General features: G+C 50.8%; 7 protein-coding genes and 1 non-coding gene across 8 annotated transcripts; 1 reads left to right on the forward strand and 7 right to left on the reverse strand.

Moving 5' to 3' along the window:
* Positions 1 to 471: 471 nt before the first annotated feature.
* On the forward strand, positions 472 to 2,029 carry ASPVEDRAFT_53697 (cytochrome P450; the record flags this gene model as incomplete). The annotated part of the gene is made up of 2 exons (XM_040814821.1): positions 472 to 519; positions 575 to 2,029. The coding sequence occupies 2 exons, from the start codon at positions 472 to 474 to the stop codon at positions 2,027 to 2,029; spliced, it is 1,503 nt and encodes a 500-aa protein (XP_040668972.1).
* Positions 2,030 to 2,250: 221 nt separating this feature from the next.
* On the reverse strand, positions 2,251 to 6,911 carry ASPVEDRAFT_84663 (uncharacterized protein; the record flags this gene model as incomplete). Its single annotated transcript, XM_040817579.1, has 5 exons — positions 2,251 to 2,292; positions 2,369 to 4,562; positions 4,626 to 5,279; positions 5,447 to 6,597; positions 6,645 to 6,911. The coding sequence occupies 5 exons, from the start codon at positions 6,909 to 6,911 to the stop codon at positions 2,251 to 2,253; spliced, it is 4,308 nt and encodes a 1,435-aa protein (XP_040668973.1).
* Positions 6,912 to 7,300: 389 nt separating this feature from the next.
* Positions 7,301 to 7,387, reverse strand: ASPVEDRAFT_t103. The gene has a single exon. It is a non-coding gene; the product is annotated as a tRNA-Tyr (tRNA).
* Positions 7,388 to 7,470: 83 nt separating this feature from the next.
* ASPVEDRAFT_42721 (uncharacterized protein) lies at positions 7,471 to 8,279 on the reverse strand. The gene has a single exon (XM_040812648.1). It carries the CDS (start codon positions 8,040 to 8,042, stop codon positions 7,731 to 7,733), a length of 312 nt encoding a protein of 103 aa, XP_040668974.1. The 5' UTR covers positions 8,043 to 8,279; the 3' UTR covers positions 7,471 to 7,730.
* Positions 8,280 to 9,285: 1,006 nt separating this feature from the next.
* Positions 9,286 to 12,555, reverse strand: ASPVEDRAFT_53699 (uncharacterized protein; the record flags this gene model as incomplete). Its single annotated transcript, XM_040814822.1, has 7 exons — positions 9,286 to 10,077; positions 10,132 to 10,360; positions 10,415 to 10,769; positions 10,834 to 10,922; positions 11,483 to 12,117; positions 12,200 to 12,441; positions 12,504 to 12,555. 7 exons carry the CDS (start codon positions 12,553 to 12,555, stop codon positions 9,286 to 9,288), a joined length of 2,394 nt encoding a protein of 797 aa, XP_040668975.1.
* A 697-nt stretch (positions 12,556 to 13,252) lies between these two features.
* On the reverse strand, positions 13,253 to 14,641 carry ASPVEDRAFT_42723 (Bax inhibitor-1 family protein). Its single transcript, XM_040812649.1, has 3 exons — positions 14,409 to 14,641; positions 14,282 to 14,352; positions 13,253 to 14,219 (listed from the first exon to the last, which is right to left on the reverse strand). The coding sequence occupies exons 1-3, from the start codon at positions 14,550 to 14,552 to the stop codon at positions 13,625 to 13,627; spliced, it is 810 nt and encodes a 269-aa protein (XP_040668976.1). The 5' UTR covers positions 14,553 to 14,641; the 3' UTR covers positions 13,253 to 13,624.
* A 179-nt stretch (positions 14,642 to 14,820) lies between these two features.
* On the reverse strand, positions 14,821 to 16,392 carry ASPVEDRAFT_84667 (uncharacterized protein; the record flags this gene model as incomplete). Its single annotated transcript, XM_040817580.1, has 4 exons — positions 14,821 to 15,119; positions 15,181 to 16,189; positions 16,243 to 16,254; positions 16,330 to 16,392. 4 exons carry the CDS (start codon positions 16,390 to 16,392, stop codon positions 14,821 to 14,823), a joined length of 1,383 nt encoding a protein of 460 aa, XP_040668977.1.
* A 1,686-nt stretch (positions 16,393 to 18,078) lies between these two features.
* Positions 18,079 to 20,375, reverse strand: ASPVEDRAFT_718719 (uncharacterized protein). Its single transcript, XM_040816139.1, has 3 exons — positions 20,038 to 20,375; positions 19,903 to 19,982; positions 18,079 to 19,781 (listed from the first exon to the last, which is right to left on the reverse strand). Coding segments are annotated over exons 1-3 (1,701 nt in total). The 5' UTR covers positions 20,039 to 20,375; the 3' UTR covers positions 18,079 to 18,161.
* Between the last annotated feature and the right edge of the window lie 1,195 nt (positions 20,376 to 21,570).

Raw genomic sequence — 21,570 nt, forward strand, 5'->3', positions numbered from 1 at the left:
GAACAACCTAAATCAAGTCCTTCGGAATCTCAGCAGACGTGCAAGAAGTTCCCACCGAGACGCCAAATCGGAGGTCGGTTGTTCGTTTCAGCCACAAGGAAGAAGAATCAGGTCAGTTCCAATTCTGCTGCTCTCATTGGCTCGCAGTTACAGTAAGCATAACCGACGGTCCCACCAGCTCTCGATCCGAGAAATATACGAGATCTTTGACCGTTGAAATCCTGCACGGTGCTGCTGCATGAGCCACGACAGGCGGCTGGAGCCGGTTTGCTCGCACTCTCGTACTCTCAGTCCCCGAATCAGCGACCCTCACGTCGGCTCAGTGTGCAGTCCATCCATATTAACTGACGGGAGAGGATGCCCTTTGCGCCCCACTTCTTACGACCTCAGTTTCCAGAGTATAACAATGCACGCCTCTCGGCCTCCTTTGGTCTGGGACCGCGGGCTAAGGGGGAAAGACCAACATAGCTCATGGCCTTCCTCCTATTATCCCTCCCACTCGCCTTGGGCGTGATAGTCGTGCGTCAGCCCTCTCAACCATAACACATGTATCTCTATACTGACCAGGTTCCAGCTCTTCAGCCGCTGGCAAAACGACCCTCTCACCTCGATCCCCGGCCCAGCAATCGCAAAATGGACAGACCTCGTTTTGAAATACCACTGGCTCGTCGGCAACCGCATGAAGTACGTCCACGCCCTTCATGAGCGCTACGGCCCCATCGTGCGTATCAGCCCGGACGAAGTCGACGTCTGCGATCTGGCCGCCGTTAAAGAGATCCACCGCATCGGTACTCCCTTCACTAAGCCGTACACGTTCTATCGCAACCTCACCAGCCCAGACATGGAGAACCTGTTCAACACCTCGGACGTCAAATTCCACGGCGCACGACGCAGGCTCTTCTCGAGCCCCGCGTCCGACACCGAGCTACACAAATCCGAGGCCCTTATCGACGCCCGTGTTAAACTTGCGATTGAGAAGATGCGCGCGGAGATGAAGACGGCACCCTCTGGCGCTGTCGATGTCTTCCAGTGGTGGATATTTATGACGACGGATATCATCGGCGAGCTTTGCTTCGGCGATTCATTCCGCATGCTCGAGTACGGCCGTAACAACCAGTACTCTCACGACCTGACTGCCGTTGCCGCCACCGAAGCTGTCAAGGTTGCTTTCCCCGGCCTCATCAGTCTAGCAGGCTCGATCCCCTTTCCCATACCGTACATTCAGGAAGCGGCACAGGCAGGCGCTAGACTAGGAAAGTATGCCGTCGAGTCCATCGAGCGATACAAGGCGCTTCTCTCCAGATCTCTCTCCTCCCCGACAGCAGAGCCAATGAAACAAACCCTCTTCACGCGCCTCTTCCAACTCCAATCCAGCAATAGCAAAACCGGTGCTGAAGAAGAAGACTCCCTCCCAGACAAAGCCATCCTCGACGAAGCAATCACCTTCATCGTCGCCGGCAGCGACACAACCGCAAACACCCTCACCTACCTAGTCTGGACCCTCTCACAGCCCGCCAACGCCCACCTCCTATCCAACCTCGTCACCGAACTCTCATCCCTCCCTGAGGACTTCACAGACAACGACCTCAAGCCCCTCCCGCATCTCAACAATACCATTAACGAGACTCTCCGGCTATACTCGGCCGTCCCCTCCGCCCTCCCCCGCGTATCAAACACACCCACAACACTAGCAACACATCCCATCCCCGCGAACACAATTGTAACAACACAAGCGTACACACTACACCGCGAGGAATCGATTTACCCCAATCCGCTCGAATTTCAGCCTGGTAGGTGGGACAATCCAACGCGGGAGATGAAGGACGCATTCATGCCTTTTGGCGGCGGGGCAAGGACTTGTCTAGGCGTGCATCTTGCGAGGATGGAGTTGAGGCTTGCGACGGCGAGATTCTTCAGGGCTTTCCCTGAGGCAAAGGTTCATGGGGATATGAGGGCCGAGGAGATGGATCAGGTGGCGTGGTTCTTGCTCGCGCCGGTAGGGAAGCGGTGTTTGATTCGGGGACAGTAAGATTAGGTGAAAAATTAGTATAGACGAATGATTTACCTTGTCGGATACCCTTGTATCTGATAACTACTATCTATATGGATGCCGCGGTACGTGGGAATAATACGCTCGGGCAATCCTAGTTGTTAATTATAACGAATACATCATCTCATGAAAACAGTAAATTATACAACCATGTCGATCGGAAAAGACTACGCTGCATCTATATCCCTTTTTCTCCTCTTCTACCGCGTCTTCCAAAGCATATCGACCTTTTTCTTGCGGGCCTAGTGAATAAAATATTAGAAACCGGCCAAATAGTAGTATAAAAGGGGCTTGGGGACTGGGGAGGGGGTGACATACAATCGGGGCCAAAATCGAAACACCGACAGCCAAAGCCACAATCGTGAAAAGCAACTGCAACTTCGAGAATCCCTTGCCTAAAATATCGAACGCCTGGCTGGGCATATTCCTCGTGGCAAAGATATCGTTTCCAAAGGCGAAAACCAGAGACGTACTTTCGAGGAGTGTGGGTGAAGACAGAACGGTGCTGATTCCTGCGACCTGGCGCGCGTGCGTGAGGTACCATCTTCCGTCAAATTCGAGGAAGGGGGTGTACTTCCTCAAGCCCTCCTCGGCTTCATTGGCGGTGGGGTCTCGGCCAACGGGGCGACGGGGGTCCAGGATAGGGCGAGGGATGCCGACTATGGCATTGGACTCTGGGAGGGTAGCTAGGAGTTGGCGGGTGGTGATGCCCTGGCGGGTTTGGGAGACGGCCATGTGCGATATGGGTTCTGCGATCATATAAGATTGGGAGATGACGTGAGGAAGGTGCAAGTCAATAAGCGTGGAGTAGTTGGACGCGGAGCCCAAAGGACCGCGGTCGTTAGGAATGGGAGATTCGAACATCTCCGATATGACCAATTGGTAGCCCCTGGGTTCGGAGGGTTCGGAGCTTTCGGCATAGAAGGAGTATGCGAACCAGTTCTCTGAAATTGCAGAGGCGATAGGCTGCGCGGTGTCAACTCCCTGATGCTTGCTCGTGTGGAGAATTCGGCCGGTAACTGCGTCTAACAGGTAGACAGTGGCTGAGTTCTCCCCAATAGCTGTGACGAGAGCCGCGTTAGGAGTCAGGTACTTGTACAGAACGGATCGGTTTCCCAGGACCGTTCCGATTGAGGCAACTGGGTCGTGAGGTGGGCGAGCAGTGGCGCGAATGATCTTCTCGCCTGGTGCGGGTTGGAATACCCATACGGGCAACTTGGGGTCCCTTGAGTTCCATCCGAGAATCTTCCCATCGTCATCCTGGGTCACAGTGTATACATTTTCCGAGGCCTCATCTTCAGGGACAACCGAAGAGAACTTCCCTGTGGCAGGGCCACGCTGGATTATATCTCCTGTAGTGACATTCAAGGTAACAGTGCTACCATCGTCAACATACACTGTAGCAGACCCAGGCTGAGTCCGAATCAACTTGACATTCCAAGTATCCGCCTCAGCAGCCTTCACGTTCCAGGACACTTTGCCGTGATTTCCGCTGTCTAGAGCATATACCCGCCCATTTTTAGTGGCGATTAAGACGGGCTTGGAGACGCCAAAGCTGTCAAGGTTGGAAACTTCATCGGCAAGCAAGCTAGTGAGGACACGCTTAGGCAGCTCTCTCAACCAGTTGGGAAGATGCTGGAGGTCATTTACATGGCGCTTCACACGGTGTGTATACGCCTTGAGAAGACTTTCATGACCTTCGACTTCGAGTTGGTGGGCCAAATCCTGCTGGCTGTCCACGTTGGCCCAGGTGGCGGCCAATGCACCAGACAGCGCTTCAGGTCGGAGCCACCCGATCGCGCCATTCTGAACCATTTGCCAATCACCAGATTCCAACACAATGGCCGAGCGAACAGCCACGGTATCACTGTCACCCTTCGTAGCTACCTCCGCAACCGCATGAACGGTGTGATCCAAGGGAGGGTTCTGAGGCCATCTTCCGAGAACACCGTGAGAAGCAGAAGACACAACAGCTGTCTCAGAGTCGGTGATCCGAGTGAAATAGACATTGGCATCCTTGGTGCTGGTGGCGAAAGCAGACCATCCCTTCAAAAACGGCAGGCTGTAGGCCTTTGACACGGTCGAAGATTTGAGGTCAACGTGATAAACCTCAGCCCAAGAACCGGACGCAGTCTCGTACTGCACAAGGAAGTGGGGTAGCGCATTGAGGGTCTCCGGCGCGTGAACTTGGATGGACCTGATTTCCTCTCCACTAGTGTTGTCGATATTGACCGATGTCACTTGCTTAGTGCCAATTACATTGACCTTGAGCGTCTTGTTTGCCTTATCCGCCCAGGCGATAACAGGGAACGCGTTGTTGGCACCCACGAAGAGCACCGACTCCGGTCCGGAAATATCGCTATCAGAGTTGAGTACCTGCTGGTGCGTCTGGCGACCGGTCAGGAGATCCAGTGAGGTAACCCGGATTTTGTGACCCTTCAGCAAACCCGGCTGTAGAGAGATGTAGAAGATGTTGGTCGAGGAGGAGGACACCTGGAAGGGGAAATCGCCGCTAATCCATCAAAATCCGTTAGTTTTCTTTCATCACAACGGTGGCCATATAGAAGCAACAAACCTTTCATCATGATGCTCCCATTTAATGTCACCAGTCGAGCCATCCAGCCTTTTAATCGTTCCCGCTTGGCCTCCAGAAAGCACAATTGCGTCCCTGTCTGACGAAGCGCCGCTGGCATCTTCGAGCTCTAAGAGCTCAAGATCCACAACAGGCATATTCGGGGACGAATTTTCCCATATTAATTTCCCATCCAAGGCGCTCCAAGCAGAAACATAGTCTCCCAATCCACTAACGACCGCGTTTGTTCCACTCGAGGCCCGCAGCAAGCCTTGGGCATTCTGGCCGGGAGCTACATCGGAGCGAGACAGGTTCTGCCTCCACAACAATTGTCCATCTTTTGGGTTGACGGCACCAAGAAGCGATTTCTCCGATACTGTGTAGAGAAGGGCAGCGCTGGAGGAGGAAGATGGGCGGTGGAAAAAGGTCGATTGGGACGACGGGACACCTAGCAGCGCATGGTGGAAATCGATATGGCCGACCTCGTCAGGGTAAATTGCGAGCGCCGAGGGGACACAAGAGGCGACCAGAAGAAGCGTCGCCTGCAGCCACATTATTATGAGCTTTGCTGCGGCGAGGTCATTGAGGGGAGGTTTCGTTGTGAGGTGGAAGGTGAATGTTGCGGAAGTGGAGGGAGACTGGGGAATTCCGGCGGCGCTGGAGCCTCACAGCTTTAGCTTCATCCAACCAACAGTTAACTATCCGTCTGTCTACATGATTACCTCACCCGAATTGTTTGCGCAAAATAACGATACGATAGTCTTTTATTGACGCTAATATCCTATCTTGAAAAACTCGAAACTCAAATCTTCTATGCAAAACACGCTTTGTTCGCCTTCTCAACGGCCTGTTTCTCTCCTTCGGTCATGTCGGCTGTGATCTCCCAGGGCTGTGATCCCAATCCCATGGCGCGCTGGCCCTCAGGCCTGAGCGATTTCCAGTCCAGAGCTCCTTCAAAATTTCTCTCGCCTGGTCCACCTGCTCCAGGGAAGTCCCATGGCGGGGAGTAATCAAGCGCTGCTTTCCGCTGCTTAAGCAGATAATCAACGTTCATATCGCACATTGGGGTAGCAGGAATGTAGAGAACACTGGAATCGCTCTTGCCGCGGTGCTCTTTGTCTACCGAATGTAATGAGTCGCAGTGCCAGGCAACATAGTCGCCGGGCTCAACCTCTGGAACAGACACCATGGTCGTTTCTAAGTCGAGATGCGGGTGAGTGATGGGGTTATATTCCTGGCAAGCACCTGGAACAGATCCCGGGAAGATATTATCTATCGTCGGCTGCATCGTCTCGCTGTTGAAGAATGGTCTGAGGATGGTGTACGCAGAGCTATGCGTCAGCATGGGGCAAACATGCAGTGAGCCTTCTCCTGGTGCTGTCTTGGACATGGAGAGCCAGCCTTGGAAGAATCTCAACATGGAGCATGCTCCTGCGCCGTTATATAGGTCCATCTGTGCAGTAACGCGGTGCTTCGCATCCCATGGATCGTGCTCTTCCCATTTTCCTTCGAGGATTTTGGCGTACACCCTCGCGTACTCAGGGTCTTCCCAGCGCTCCAGAGAGCCGCCATCCACGTGAGGGCCTAGAGTAAATTTGCCATCGCCTGGTTGTCGGATTCGCAGTCTGTCTGCATATGTGAGAGGGTTCCGTGTCGATATACGGGTGTTTGGATCTGAGGAATGCCACAGACATTGCAGGAAGCGCTGTGTGTCTAGCACGTTGGAGTGGGCTCGAGCCTCTGCCTGTGACGGCGTCCAGTATAGCTCAAACACCGCCGGTGAGTCTGGGGGGAATGCCTTGACTCTTTCCTGGTTGGCAGCTACGTAGTCCTCAACTCTCTCCTTCCACCCCCGCGCTTCTTTGCGCGGCACCACATTTCGAATCACGACTGATCCGCGATGACGGATCTCTGCCAGACTCTCCTGAGATACATTTCCGGAAACAACATCAGAGTACTCCACAGACGGGATAATCTAAAATCATTAATCTCAGTAGACTAAATCAATCTAATAAGACTTACATCGCTCCCTTTCGCCTTGATTTTCTGTACTTCCTCTTCCAGGCTGGGAAGCAGTCTCTCCCAACTCTTCTTCAATGCGTCCCCGTTCTCACGGAACAGTTTCTCTTTCAGATCCTTAAATCTAGGAGGCAGCGGCTCCGGCTTATAATCCGGTCGCAAGCTGGGGAAGACACTCGAGATATCCCCCGCAGCCTTGGTGGTTTGAGCAGCGGTGGATGTAGAAGCCGCCCGCACACTCGATCGCGCAAGAATTTTTGATAAGGACATCTTGCAATAGGTATGGAATAATTCAACAAGACACAGATTTGTCTCTTTTTCCCCAGTCCCACCGACGACTGCGATTTATTTATACCTGTGGGATATGCGGAGTAGATTTGTCGGGAATCCGTATTCAGAAAGCGGGCCGATTTCCTAATATGGAACTCCGCCCTGATCGCCACCACAAGGACGGCAAAATGGTCAGAATCCAGCGTCAACCGTGGGAGAGTATCGGAAATTCTAAGGTCGCTATTGGACCGAAAAATATGCAAGGTTTCAAACCTTAAGGCGGCCGTCAATCTAGCTGAATCGGGTCTCTATACTACGAGTACCTTTACATACGGATTGACGATGTTTAAGATGGGAAGGGGAAGAAAAAAAAAAAAAAGAACTCAATCTCCCCCGACGCGGATTCGAGCCGCGGATCTCTCGATTAATGTTATCCATTACAGTCGAGCGCATTAAACCAACTATGCTATCGGGGGGTTGTGAGTTGTGGGCCGGCCCAGTTTTTGACATGCTAAAGGCGAGGGTCTTGGTCTCCTCATCCTGTTCATTATACTAAGCCTGGAACTAAGAACTACGTACTATTTACTTGGGTGGATTTACACTGTCCTACTTAAGCATAATCTGAGAACCGCGTTGGAACGTGGTCGACATTCTATACACCCCATAAACTAGCACTATACTAAAACGCAGCCCTCTAAAGGGGGTGAAAAATATCCCAAAACCATGGAGAACAGTCATAAATCATATCGTCGTTCATATCCCATCAATGCCCAGTGCCATAAGTAGACACTTTCTCCCTTTAAAAGCAAGACAGGCAATCTAGCATGATCCCCCACCACAGCCTGCTCCTGCTCCTCCTCCTCCGAGCCCACTACAACCGACGCTGCTGCTTGCACCAGCTCCGTCAATCAAACTGCTGCCTGCACCAGCTCCGTAAAAAATGCTGTTTCTTCCACCACGTCCATACATCCGTTTTCCTCCAGGCCCATTGCCGATCCCGTTCCAACGGTTTTCCCACCGTTGCACCGTTGATGGCCTCTTGTAGCGGCCGCCGTTGTGGATGAAGTTGGGGATGTTGACCGGTTTGGGAGGTTCCCAGATTTCGGTGCTTTTGGTGTCGCAGACGCACATTTTGCTTTTCAGGGTGCTGTGCGAGTTTGGATAGTAATGCTGTTTAAGAGGTATTGTTGTGGTTTGGTTTGGTTTGGAGGTGTTATAGAATGTAGGTAAAGGATGAGAGATAACAGCTTAGAAATGGCCGAAGAGAGGCGGGAATGGTCAATATTTCGTTTCAATAAAGGAATATATTCTTTTTGGTTTTTTTTGCTTGGTCAGGTTCTGCTTGTCCGGCTCTGGCGTTCAAAGTGAATTGGGGACCGGCGGGTTTATATATTTTCTATCACTAGTCGCGAACGGGTCCCCAACAGACGAATCGAAAACCAAATGAGGAGTATGGAGAAGCCAACCAAAGCTCTAGAAATACCTGTCGCATCATCGAAATCCTCTTTTTTCTGAAAACAAGAGCCTTGAATGGTGGACATCCGAGCAAGGCTTGGTTGAACTCAGCCCGCGCCCCTGTCAGACTTGCCCGGCTGTGGCTATGCGACGATCGACAATGCGCATGGCCATCACGATACTTGCGCGATCACGTCTCGCCAGCAGTTGAAGATTGAAGATGATGATACTTGGTTAGCAGATGAATTTACGGATAGATGTACTATCACTGCTCTCAGCAGCAAAACCAACTACATAAATCTAGGGCTATACTTCGGGATCCTCACTGGGTTGAGTGTCACTACAATCATATTATTTATATCTATACTCTACAACATCTCTCATTGTCCTCGTGTTTCCCCAATGGTTTTCCAGGAATTGGCTCAGCAACTGACCCGGACATAGACGGGCAACGATACATCCCTCTTAAGGGGTTCGCACAGCTGGATATAAGACTGGCCTTGCACCTTCCTCGGGGTCCATTTTTAACATCTTCTTTGAAAAACAGACCCGCGGCAGGGCCTGGACCGTTAAAAAGGGCGTGACTACACCTCCGCGGCTCAATAGCTAGATCATAGACAAAAAATGAAAGTATGCAAATCAATTCAATCTCTATTATCATAAAACTCCTCTGGTTTTCCAAATGAAACTGATCGTGCAAAATCATATCGAGAGAATAAAATGACATCCCCAACGCCGTTGTGATGAATACTGCACACGCGACAGGATCTATATAAACGACGGATATGAAACATGGTATAAAAGAGAGGCAAAAAAATGCACCAAAGAAAAGAACAAGAAGGAAGAAAAACCGTAGGGGTTGACTGGGTAGAAAGAATAGAAAAAACGGAATTAGTCTAAGGGCTCAAGTGGGTGGCAATTAGTGAGATGCGATGAACACAGAATTCGTGACTAGACAGGTAACCATGACAATGACTCCGTAGATGGCAAGTGCTAGGCTCAATTTACGGAGAACCTCCCTGCGCCATGTGCGGGTGTGCCGACGCAGAATTCCGCTCTCAGTAAGTGAGCGAGCCTGGGCGTTACCGTCGTCTGGTTCGCTAGCACCTGAGATATAACCGTCTTCAGCCTCATCATCCTCTTTCAGAAGGCGTTGATGTGCTGCTGAATCTGGAGCAGAAATTTTGTAGTAGAATATCCCGGGGAGAATGAAGCTGATGCTGGTGCTTCCAGTGCTGCCAACGTATGCGAGGACGGCCTCAAGAGACGAGACTGTCATGGCGACAATGTAGCTCAGAATGAGGATCGATGTCGTAATTATAGAGAACCGGAGGTCGCTCATTGGTTCTGCCGTTCGAGATCCTCTCGGGCCTCCGGGTAGAAGAGGATGACGATGAGGGGATCCTTCGTTTCCACCCGTGCTACGTTTGGGCCTCCAACGTAGGACTGCATCAACTGATGCTCTGCACGGGTGACATTGGAGGGGGTAGGAGAACATGACGAGCATGACGATAGCGGCACGTCCGATATTAGCCCATAAGCCTGGTGGGTACATGCCCACTATGTTTCCGCCCACGCTATTGCCAAATGATAGGTATCCGGTAATCGCAACAAGTATGTAGGTTGAAGCAGAGCTGCCGATACTGGCGAACACGACAGCGGTCGTTCTAAAGTGGCTATTATTACTGATTTCATTGAGAATAGAAAACATCTGCACCATGATTAGCATATACGAGGCATAACAGGTAGCAAGGAACACCGTTACATTTTGATGACAAGTAAAAGCAAACACAATCACTGGAAAGCTGCTAAGAGTCGGAACAGCCCCCGCCCAGTGAATGACACGGATCGGACCACGGCCGTCCTTCGTGTCTCCGATGATAAAGTGATAAACAACCAAAACCACCAAATAGGCCATTGAGACCAAAGCCGCGATGCTGGTGTATTTGAGCGAGTCCAGACGCCGTAGATACGAAAGGGGAATAATAATCAGCCTGTTATTTGGTCAGCATACTCCCCATACCAGCAATGTACTAGTGACTCCATACATAAACGCCGTCACCCAGAAATGACGGTCCACCAAGAAATCGTACGCCGGCTCTCCCCCAACAAAACCCTGAATTACTCCTGGCATCAAATCTCCGATAATGATGAGGTAGCTGACCCCGACACCAAAGCATTTGATCGCAATCGCGGCATCAAAAATAACGGCGGCGTTGGGATAGGTGATTTGAGAGAGGGCGAAAAACGAAGCACTTCCTCTGTCGAGATACTGCGCACATCTAGACTGAAGGTATAGTCCAAGGCCTGCCGTTAAACCGGACCATAATATCACGAATACACCGAGGACGATTCCCATGTGCGAGATGGCGAGGGGCATGGCAAGGACACCGGCACCAACAACTTCACGAACATGTACAATTAGGAAACAGTTACAGAAACGGGAGATAATCAGGTAGATACTCACTTGTATTCACCAAATTAATCACACAGCTAATCCAACTAGCTTGGTGGTGTATCCCCGGATTTTGCTTGCCTCTGACTCCGCGCCTAGCTCTTGTCAACCACCATACAAACATGATAGATCATTCGGGATTTATACCTTCCGGAGTTCGATCGAAAGGAACCAGCAGGGCCGGCCCCGATTCCAGCTTCATCGTCCATGATTTCGAGATGACAACGGTGGTGGTTGCAGGGTGGAGGTTGGAATGCGACCGCGGAACTGATAAGGATGGATGGAAGAGAACGAGCGATAGTTAAACCAACTCAACTAGGTGTCAGCAAGGATGGCCGACATACTAGCCACCTCAAAAATCCAGCAGAAAAGGCTGAGTGAAGTCCAGCAAGGAGATTGTGAGTGAGGAGGAAGTGAAAGTCAGTCAGAAACAGGAAGACAGAGTTGCATTGCCGCCATCCACAACTTATTAGTCAAGAATATCCGGACCTGGGCCTCCAATTGATCTCGTGTCTCTTGGCCATCAATCTGGGCTTATTGCACCATCCCTGCCAAGTTATTCACTTGGCCTTCGAATTATGGACTTGAATTCGGAAGCGTGACTCTGCATTCTCACTAATATCTCGATGTTATCTACCAAGCTCCCCATCCGCTCGCCGACAGCAGCTCCCACGCCTCGTTCTCCACGGACGCCGTTGTCGACGCCGTATTCCCCGGTCTTGTTCCAGGCCCAGGGTCGTTATAAGGCAGAACAGATCTCACTGTCTTCGAAACCTCCAACACCGTCCCTCCGCTGACCGGATACACTGTGTCTCCCTCCTTCGCCTCCTTATCCCCAATCACCTCACTCACTCGGTCCTGCTGCACCAGCGCCAACATCACTGTCGCAACCTCATCAGCCGTCACCCACGCATCCTTCCCACCGTCCACCATCTTCAGTTTCTCGGGGTGGTCCGTCCACAGCGGCGTTTTGATCACGCCGGGTGCGACAGCCGTAACGCGGATGCCGCTTCTGCCGTCGAGATTGGCGAGCGAGCGCACGAACCCGCTGATCGCATGCTTCGTGGCAGAGTAGATTGGCGCTGCAAACGAGGGGTTTTGTCCGGCTATACTCGAGATGTGCACGATTGCCTTATGGCGGGTGCTGTCCGTTCCGTGTCGTAGGAAATGCGAGATGGCGAGCTGCGTTGTGCGGATTGGGTGTGTGAGGTTGATATCTATTAGGGCGTAGCGGTCACTGTCTTGTGCATCGCGGCTTGGTTCGGAACCCGGGGGTCGCCAGAAGTTGCTCCAGTGCTTTTCGCGAGAAGAGAGTAAGTTAGCTGCAGAGTGCAAGGTATGTAGAGCTGTAGAGTCTTCGTAGAGAAGAAGAACGTACTGGTTCGTAAACGCCCGCTCCGGGACAAACGATATCGATCTCACCAAATTCCTTCTCCGCAATCTCGAACATTTGCTCCAACTGCTTCCAGACAGTCACGTCTGTCTTCTGGAAGATTGCCCGGGGTGATTTGCTGGCGTACTGATCGACCAAGGCCTGCGCCTCAGGACGGAGACCCAGGTCGGCAATGAGGACATTACACCCGCTCTCAAGGAGCTGCTGCGCAAAGCTCAGGTTTATGCCTACACCATCTTAGTATATTGTACATGAACCATACAACCCTAGATGAATAAATTCAACGCACCGGAGCCCGCGCCAGTCACAATAGCCGTCTTGCCTTGCACAGGGAAAGACATTTTGATACAGAATGAGCGAGAGGTGCGCAGTGTTGTATACCGTTATCTAGGATGACCCGGTTTAAGATGGGTGCTTCGGACACCTTTATACCGTGCCACAGCGCCTACAGTCCCCCTAATGGGCCATCTTCGGAACCGCCAGGAGACTACCAACAAAAACGGCGGTGCTTGGAGTGTCCTGAATCGGTGTCGGCAGCTGACGATGGATCGCGGGGTAGGGACCAGGTCGAAAGGTGGGCGGGAGTGGGACACTGACGGGTCCGGAATATAAGTCGTCCCAAGCTCCAACTGGGCTTCCATGTTCCCGAGAAACGGCATTTCTCTGTATCAGGGTGGAGGGTTTATCTGCATTATCTACGGTGAGGGCTATTGGTACTCTACTGGCTGTTCATGTCTCTCAATATGTTCTTTTCTTTGATATCTCGCCCGCCATTTCGAGATTCGGCATGAAGCGTATACTTCTGTACCGAACCCGAATGGGGCTGGGCTGGACCCAGTCCGGGCATTGGATGAACTCCACCGGAGAAATCGCATAAATTTCCCTTTTAATTCTGCAGGCTGCGTGGGATAGACAGTGGCTCGGTCTTTACGCCGACGATCCCCATCTTCATTGGTTGGTACCTCAGCATCACGTAGTGAGAGGTGCATACGTGTATATGCGGAAGACAACACATCTCGGCCGGGAACTGGCACTGTTGTCTACTCGGTCGGTTTATGTCCCGAGGTCCTCATTAATATATGCAGCTGGTTTCCAAAAGTAAGGTGTGCTTATTTGTTTCTATGTAAGATATATCATTCTCAAGACATTCACAATAGCGATGAGCCACGACAACGATAAGAATGGAGATATGGAATTAAAACGTTCGGCTATAGTTTCCAAGCAAAATAATGGGAGTCGGAAATTGAGAGCTGAATTGACTTAAAAAAGGAAATGAAAGCAGAGTACGGGCTTAGGTATATAGTATGGTCTTCAATATTACAGAAGCTCGGTGAATAGGTCTCGCACCACGGCCAAGTTCCGGTTTAGCGCTCGTTCTTTGATAAGTCATATGGGCACTTCCGAGCCTATCTAGTTGTTGTTTTGGCTGTTGAGGATCCGGAGGATAGACAAGAACAAGTTGAGAACATCAAGATAAAGGGAGATAGAGGCGGCAATCTCCTCCTCAACATGGTAGTGGCGCATAATAAGCTGGGTGTCGACCAGAATATAGCCTGAAAAGATCAGGGCACCCAAGCCGCCGTAGACAAGCTCCATGGTGCTGCTGTGGGGAACGAACATGGCCACGAATCCAAACAGGATCAGGAACCAGAGGGCACCAAAGAGGTAGGGCATCCAGTTGGTGAAATCGTACTTGGTTTGGCATGCGAAAAGTGTGAGGCCCACGAACAAGCCCAGGGTCAAGATGAGGGCCTGGAGCACAATTCGGGATTCGTAGAATGATGTCACCACACTGATGGCGTACGCCTCGAGAAGGGTAAATCCAGAGAGGAAAAGGAGATTCGTGGGATAACTCTTGCGCTTCCAGAACGTTACGAGCATAAGGCCGAGAGCGCCAAAGAGGGACACAAACATGACCCAGACGTTGGACTGGATCCAGGCGCGGTAGCTATCGCTGAAGAAAGATATGGAGCTCATAATAGCAGTTGCGAGCAGTTGGACGGTTCTGTTCAAATCGAACTTATTAACAAATGACTCTTCATATGCTGACTGCGCGGCTATACTCACAGAATCGCATAGACCTTGCGGATGAACTGCATACGGACGGGCAGGGTGCCCTCCGCGACGGTGCCGCCGAACTAAGACAGAGTTAGCATGTTTGAGGCCGAACATATAGTTGCCAGGCAGAGCTTACCTTGAAGTCATCCGGGACGTTGTCATCTTCGCTGCGAGGTGCAGGCTCCGCGGTAGCCTGATAAGACGGCGGGGCCTGGGAGTATTGGTGATCCTCAAACGAGTCTCGCTGAGGAGCCGGCTCATATCGGGCGTTTGCCGCCATCTCGTTGGTGATATTAATGAATGTACAGATGGAGCGTCGTATAAGATGGTCGAAAAACAAAGATACTGAATCTGTTGTTGGACTTGAGCAGTTGGAGAGATGGGGATGTTCTGCCTGGGGGCGACGGCCATGTGACGTCTTCAATCACGTGACATAACGCGGCGCTTACTCCTCTGTGACCAATCACAGTCCACTAACTGTGATATCGTGAAGCAAGGCGTGTACAATGATGGACTCTCAAGAGTAAATTGCTTCATAATATATTATATCATAATACAACCTGTTTCCCAAACCAGCCAGTACACACCAGACACGTTACCCCGGTTATCCCCAGGACAAGGCACCTCATCCAAACCCGGAAAGCAAGACTACCATAGAGCCGTTCTTTTAAGCCGACAATACTACTTGCAGTGCTCGCTGGGTTTTCTCGGAATGTTTCGTGGGTGACGACTCGAGAAAATTGAAAAACATCTCTATCCGATATAGTAGGCTGGTTTAGGTCCGCGGTTGAATCATTAACATCCAGGCCTATGTCTTGACCCTTCCTTGGCCTGGCGTGCCAGCCCTCTATATATCGGGTTAGATTTCCGCATATGTGTTCAGACTATAACTATATAGAAAAACGTACCGTAGAGAAGCTCAAGCGCTTGAAAAAGCGGCAAAGCAAGAAGGAATATCGACATTATCTGCCCGAAATTCCAAACGTTGTCTCCATCGACCGTGGCGTCGGATTCTTTGCCACGCGAGGTGCCCAACGTGGTTGCTACCAGAGATGTGAGGATTCTGAATAAGTCTATAACTGTAGAAGAGACAAGCTGCGTGAAGCTGAAGGAGAGGACGATGGGAGGGAACAAGATTGCCCTCAGGAGTCGCCACATGTATTTGGATGCGCTTTGTGGGTCGGCTGCTTTTTCTCTTTCCTGAGCCCAGAGGTATATGCCTTGACCGGAGATAATACCGAACGCCTTCTCCAGCATCGGCGTCAATGGACGAAATAGCTTGCGCAGACAGGACAGAAGCTCCGGGAATAGGTCTCGCACCACGGCTGAGAGACCCCAAGCCCAGAAAATCGAGGTAAGTATAAGCAGGACCTTGTCTCCAGGATAGTAGATGACGCTGAGTTTGGGGGGAAAGACACACAGCACTGAGAGTCCTGAGTCGTCGCGAAAGTCTGGGCTATAAACAACCAAGTTATTAAGAAAGACAAACGCAAAGATAGCCATGACCCAGAGCATCCGCCATGCTCTCCTTAGGGGGAAGTCCTTAAGCAAGTCACTGACAATCATGACTGTAGCCTGGTGTGTGAGGAAGCTGGCAGCACCCAGATAGTAGGCAATTTTGAAGTGGTACTGCGTGATGTCGCACATATGGGCGAATATCGCAATGAAGATAGAAGTACCCGTGATGAGCTGTTGGTCACTCAGGGTCAAGGTGATCTTCTGGACAGTTTCTCTGGATATTTGGCCCTCGAGGAACCGCAGTGGGTGTCCGGCATACTTCTCGAGTTTTCTTGCACAGTAAACCATGTCATGGTCAAGGTCGTTTTTCTTTTCGCTGGGGAACGAGTCGCTGAAATTGAACGTTACAAGAACGACGACCAAGGTCCACCAGGCAGTTAAGAGAAAGGAGATGATAATCTAGATGGTTGGGTGAGCCTTGATTATTTGGCCTATACAGGAGCACAACTTACACCATAACCGCCCTTGTGTGGGAGGAAGTAAATTTATTCGATTAGCTCAAGGGGCCGATTGGTAGCCGAAACGGTAGGAAGACAAACCACGTCTGGATTAGCATCAATTGTGTCGGGGATCCCATTGCATCGCACCTCCGAGCACGCCATTTATTGTGCGAAGATGCAGGAGACTCGAGTCAAGAACAGTCAAGTGGGCGGAATTGCATCTGGAAAAGCATTTGGTAGAGATGGCCCCAATCTACCGACCCACAGTGATGTTACCCGACGAGGTTTAGATCTACGGGGCGTCGTCTTGTGAGGATGGAAATTCGAGAAGTCAACATATTAATGATATATAATCACATATCTAAGAGTTAAATCGTAATTATACGCATAAAATTATAGCATCATAGGCCGTCCTGAAGCTGTTATTCGCGCAGCGATATAATCTATACACCTTGATTTGATCTCAGTGAGTGCCGTCTGATGGGACCTCCTCCTCAATTGCATCCTCAGCATCCCTATACGATCGAGTGTCGCCAGAGTCTTCCTCGTCGCTTGTGTCATCGGGAGTATCCGTTTCGCCGTGTGCAACAGTAGCTCCGCCCATTTCAACGGGGGGTCGTTTCCGCTGAAAGTCTTGCGCGTGAGCAGATGCTAACATAGTCCCAACGCGAGAGAGGGCTCGTGGGCGACCGGGCGTTGACGGAGTTGCCTGTTCGACGTCGCCTACTGGCGAAGGCGAGACAGTAGCTTGTGCGCCTTGAGCCTGTGGCTGTTCGGACGGTTGCTCGGCTTGCTCATCCGTAGATGGCACCTCATAGGGTAGAGGAACATCTCTGGAGGCGCGGAAGAGGATAACGTTTGTGCAGTGCTCGTTTTCGACTCGGAATATGGTCCATATACCACGTCGGCAGATCTCGGAGAAGGAGACAACAAAGCTGAGCACGGCCGAATGTTGCAGATCGTGCGCGAAGATAGCGTAGAAGATCCAATTGAAACGAACGACAACATCTAGTACCATGGCCACGTAGTAAACCCATACCCTTCTAAATGCTAAGGTTTCGCGCAGCAGGGGATGTTTCGCATAGACATTGCCTAAACTCCAGTCCATCGCCAAGTCCCACACGGAAGTATAGACAGCGTTCAACAACGCGAATGTAATAAAAGGAGCCTGGAACCGAGTTACTTTTTCGATGCGGTACATGCTCAATGTTGCGTAATATAGTACTCCGAACAAGTATTTGCCGAAGTTCAAAATGTGTGGGAAAATATTCTTCGTATCCACATAACGGCGGATACACTGAAAAGCTCTCCATATGGATGGAAGGGTAGTGAAGAAACCCAGTAGTCGTGAGTGAGACGAATTACACATTGGGGGATCGCCCCAGTGCTTAGCGTAGAGGCAAAAGAATAGCGAAATATTCTATAACTGGTCAATGACTTGACGTATGAAAAAAAAGGGGGGCTCGGTTCACTCACGCCCATTGCATACGTCTGGGAACAGTACATGTCACCAAGGAAGAAGTCCCGGAACTCAACGGGGTATAAGCCTGCCAGCAGGAGACGCCACTAGTTCGGTTAGCACTGAAAATAAACCAGATTGGGAGGCTGGACTCACATTCGAATATGCCCACCATTTTCGACTTCGGTGGTATAAGACGCGTGCTGGCAAAAATAACACAATCACAGTCAAGCCTATAAGCACGACAGGCCAATAAACAAACATGTCATTGATAGACAGGAAGTTGAGCCACATGAAGAGGCCCAATATGAACAAGAAGAAACAAGGGAGCTATCTGAAAGTCAGTGCGGCAAAGGGGACAAACGGCCGAGGAAACATACCTCAGTTAACTGGCGCCAGTCCAGAGCATGTCTAGTATCGTATTCAAAAACAAAAACATAGTTTATCTTGGTCCTATCCCAGACCATGCAATCTAAACAAAATAGCAAAAAATGGAAAACAACCAAAAAGTATCCTCCGTAAATCTGGTTGTGGTAAGTATATTAGTTTCGGTAGACAAGGTCGACATCTGTAAACTAACCTGAAGTAAATAACTTGTATGAGTACGTATCGTAGCGTCCTCGTCCCGAAGGTGCTGACTCGCGTAAATAAGACTTTGAATTCCAAATAGAATACCAGCCATCGCAAGCAGACCACAGCGAAAAGTATGTGGTGAGTAATCACCGGATTTTCTGATAGTATGGCGCAGTTTCGACGCTGCAATCTTGCGTTTGCCGCCCTCAAAATAGCGAGCATACAGGTCTTCCGCAGTGGCCAACAGATTTTCGGTCACCTCGCTTTGCACGAACCAAGCTCTGTTGACTTTGTCGCCCATATACCTCATTGACGGGCGTGTATCGACAACCTTATCATACTTCTTATTTATTTTCCGAAAGGCAGTCCTATTAAGATAGGCATAAGCCTTCAGAAGCTCTACGCCTCGGTAGAACTCTTGCAGCGCATATTTCAATTTCCTCTTTGCAGATCGATATGGGACTTCGGACTTTGGTTGTTGCTGCGGTTCTGGCGGCTGACGTGTGAAATCCCTCCGCCTAACGATGCTATCAGAATCCTGTGCTTGCCCGCCTCTTGGTGTAGCCAAGGCCGCCAGGGCCTTAGAGTTCTTTCCAATGCGGCGCCCCGTAAAGGCATCTTTAAAAAGGCGACCGTTAAATGCACCCAGGGTTTCAGTCGGTTTGGGTTCAGCATCTCGATTTCGATATCTCCTCGCATGCAGAACCTCTTGTATCCGCTGATCTCTCATGGTATGCAATTGCTCCCGCAGCACCTTTAAACGAGCAGTAGCTTCTTGTTCTTTCATTTGATAGAATGATTCAATCTTTGCCAATTCGCCGTCGAGAAAAGCGAAGAACTCATCTTGTTTGCGCTCGACTTCGGTGCGTTGCTCAGTCTCTGCAAGCTTCTCTGCTGATTCGGTTGTCGATAGAACGCGCTTCAAAAGACGGGAATTCCGGCGACTAGAAGAACCTGAAGCCACGCTTTTCTTGGATTCACCACTTGGCGCAACATGCTGTTTTGCCGGGGGGCTGTGATATGTCGGATCTTTGAAAACAGCCCTACTGGTGCCCTGTCGCGACATGACAGGAGACGGCGTCTTAGGAGCAATTCGAGAATCCGTATGTCTTTCCGGGGAACGAGCATCATCGTGATAATCTATTGCTGGGTCAGGTAACTCGAGTGAAGCTGCGTCTGATGTCCCCGGATGCTGCGGTGGGGATGCAAGTATGCTTCCATAGCTTCCAACAACGGCAGAAAATCGCGATCCAGGAACGCGTAGGGGTTGCCGCTCATGTCGTTGACCAGGTGTTGACCGCGAAGTAAGGCTGGGGCTCTTCACTGTGAGATTGTACTCTCCATCGGACCCCTCGATTTGTTTTTCTGCTCGACGAAATGATGCGGAGCGGTTCGAACCAAGTGGTGTATCCGATTGATCGCCTTGTCCAGGTGGGGGACGCCGAATAGAAGAGTGGTTGGGAGTGCGATTGGCTTTTTGGATGGCGCGCGCGATTGCTTTGACTTTCTTTTTCCCAGTCTGAAACCGAGAGCACAAAGTCAGTATTGCGAGAGCCGCGGGGTAGAAAACAAACCAATCCACAGTACACAAATGTGAACCAAACAGGTCTCGAGTTGATTCGAGTTGGATATGTCCTTACCTTGTAGTCTAAATATTTGGCCCGCCACTCTGGAACCAGCTCGTGCTCCAATTCTCTGTCAATCGTCGGGAGATCAGCCACTGTGCATCCATGCAGGATGTAAGACTGTAAGGAGAAATCAAGGGGGCTGCTTACTTGGCGAACTTCATCCTGCAGAGGAGAGGCCGTGAGTGAGCATGATAGTGTCGACGGAACGACCTGGTCTAGGGGAACCCGGTAGATTTTAAACCGATCTTTGAATGCACGGATTCGACTAACGGTCGCGTGGGTGCTAAAGCGACCGGGCGTGGTGAAAAAAAAATTGGCGTGATTTAGCGCTATCTCGACATGACCGGGGCCTGCAGCTAATGCTCTATCGCGATCTGCCAGAGGAATAAGGCAGAGAGGAAGGAGGGGAGTGTCGCGAGTGCGGTAGCATGGGACTTTCTCGCAAGCTATGAGATAGAGGCAACAGCCAAAAGGAGGATTAAATTCCCAATCCGCAAGCCAACAGTTCACCAAAATTCGTTCACAAAAAGTCTGATTAACGCTGAATGACACAACTTTCCAGCCGATAGGGCAGCAGACTTCAATGGCCGCGACCTTCTCGGCACTGCATTGATGTCTTGGCCAGAGGGAGTGCTGTTTGTCATCATTCGCCTTGTTGTTGGTGGACCAGGGCCCTTCTAGTCAGCCAATAGGACTCCAAGTCTTTCCAGGGCATCGGGGAGGGCCCATCTGATATATTTGCATATTATCGTCTGATAGGCCTGATATTAAGCACGTGCGGGAGCCGTTGCTGCGATTGAACGAATTCTTGTCATTGAGAGTTTATGGAGCCGTGGTTGGTTGGAATTTGGCGGAGAAATTCACCCAAGGGGGCAAATTTGGCATCGACCTCGGACAAGGCTGCCCCACACTACTAGATAAGGCTATCCCTTGTGCAGGTTGGATCCGCGCTGGTCTCGATGCGGTCATCATGGCCTCAGGCCTTGACACCATCGCAGAAGGCGCTGACGTCACCGTGAAATGGAGGGAGTCGTTAGAGGACCATAGTGACATTCTGACAGCTCTGACTTCTGGCGGCCTGGAGTGCAGCCAGTCTGCCCCTTAGCATGGGCCATGTTTCCGATGGATAGCACAGTCGGGGAATTCTTGTATCTGATCAGCAAATGATAATCCCATCTCCTGCCCGAGACGGCGGAATCCTGCATTATTGATAGCATCCTGACCAGGATGCTGGCTGGTCAGGACTTTGCAACGTCGTCAGACGATCTCAGTCCTTGCCAGCTGAAAAGAAACATTCGTGTTTGTTTTTATCTTGCCAGCCACTATTGGTCCTCGATGGGGCGATGACCGTGCTCAGGCACTTTGCCTCCAAACGTGGCAGGAGCAGCGTTCTCATGCATAGCATGCGAGTTGTCCTTGGCATCTGTGCGTGAGAATCGGAGATATCTCTTTTGTTCATGCAAGAAGGTTGGATTTGTGACTTGTTGCTTGCGCTAACCGCTGACCACAGAATTGCAGATGGATTACCCCGAAATTCCTTACCCCGATGCTCACTGATGCAGCATCTCTCTCGCGCGTGGGACATGGGGGAAAAGACCGAGAGGATGGCCAAATCAGCTTCAGGTCTTCTCAAGAGCCTGGCTGAGGCTTGGGAGGCTGAAACGAGCTTCGCGCCATGAG

Source organism: Aspergillus versicolor, assembly GCF_001890125.1.
Source record: "Aspergillus versicolor CBS 583.65 unplaced genomic scaffold ASPVEscaffold_6, whole genome shotgun sequence".
Lineage (NCBI taxonomy): Eukaryota > Fungi > Ascomycota > Eurotiomycetes > Eurotiales > Aspergillaceae > Aspergillus > Aspergillus versicolor.

Coding starts and splice junctions, on each gene's coding strand:
- ASPVEDRAFT_42723 (XM_040812649.1), bottom strand. CDS start 14,552: ATGGCGGCAAACGCCCGATATGAGCCGGCTCCTCAGCGAGACTCGTTT. Junction 14,353..14,408: donor ACGTCCCGGATGACTTCAAG/GTAAGCTCTGCC, acceptor ACTCTGTCTTAG/TTCGGCGGCACCGTCGCGGA. Junction 14,220..14,281: donor CGCAAGGTCTATGCGATTCT/GTGAGTATAGCC, acceptor CGATTTGAACAG/AACCGTCCAACTGCTCGCAA.
- ASPVEDRAFT_42721 (XM_040812648.1), bottom strand. CDS start 8,042: ATGTGCGTCTGCGACACCAAAAGCACCGAAATCTGGGAACCTCCCAAA.
- ASPVEDRAFT_718719 (XM_040816139.1), bottom strand. Junction 19,782..19,902: donor CCAAATATTTAGACTACAAG/GTAAGGACATAT, acceptor TCTCGGTTTCAG/ACTGGGAAAAAGAAAGTCAA.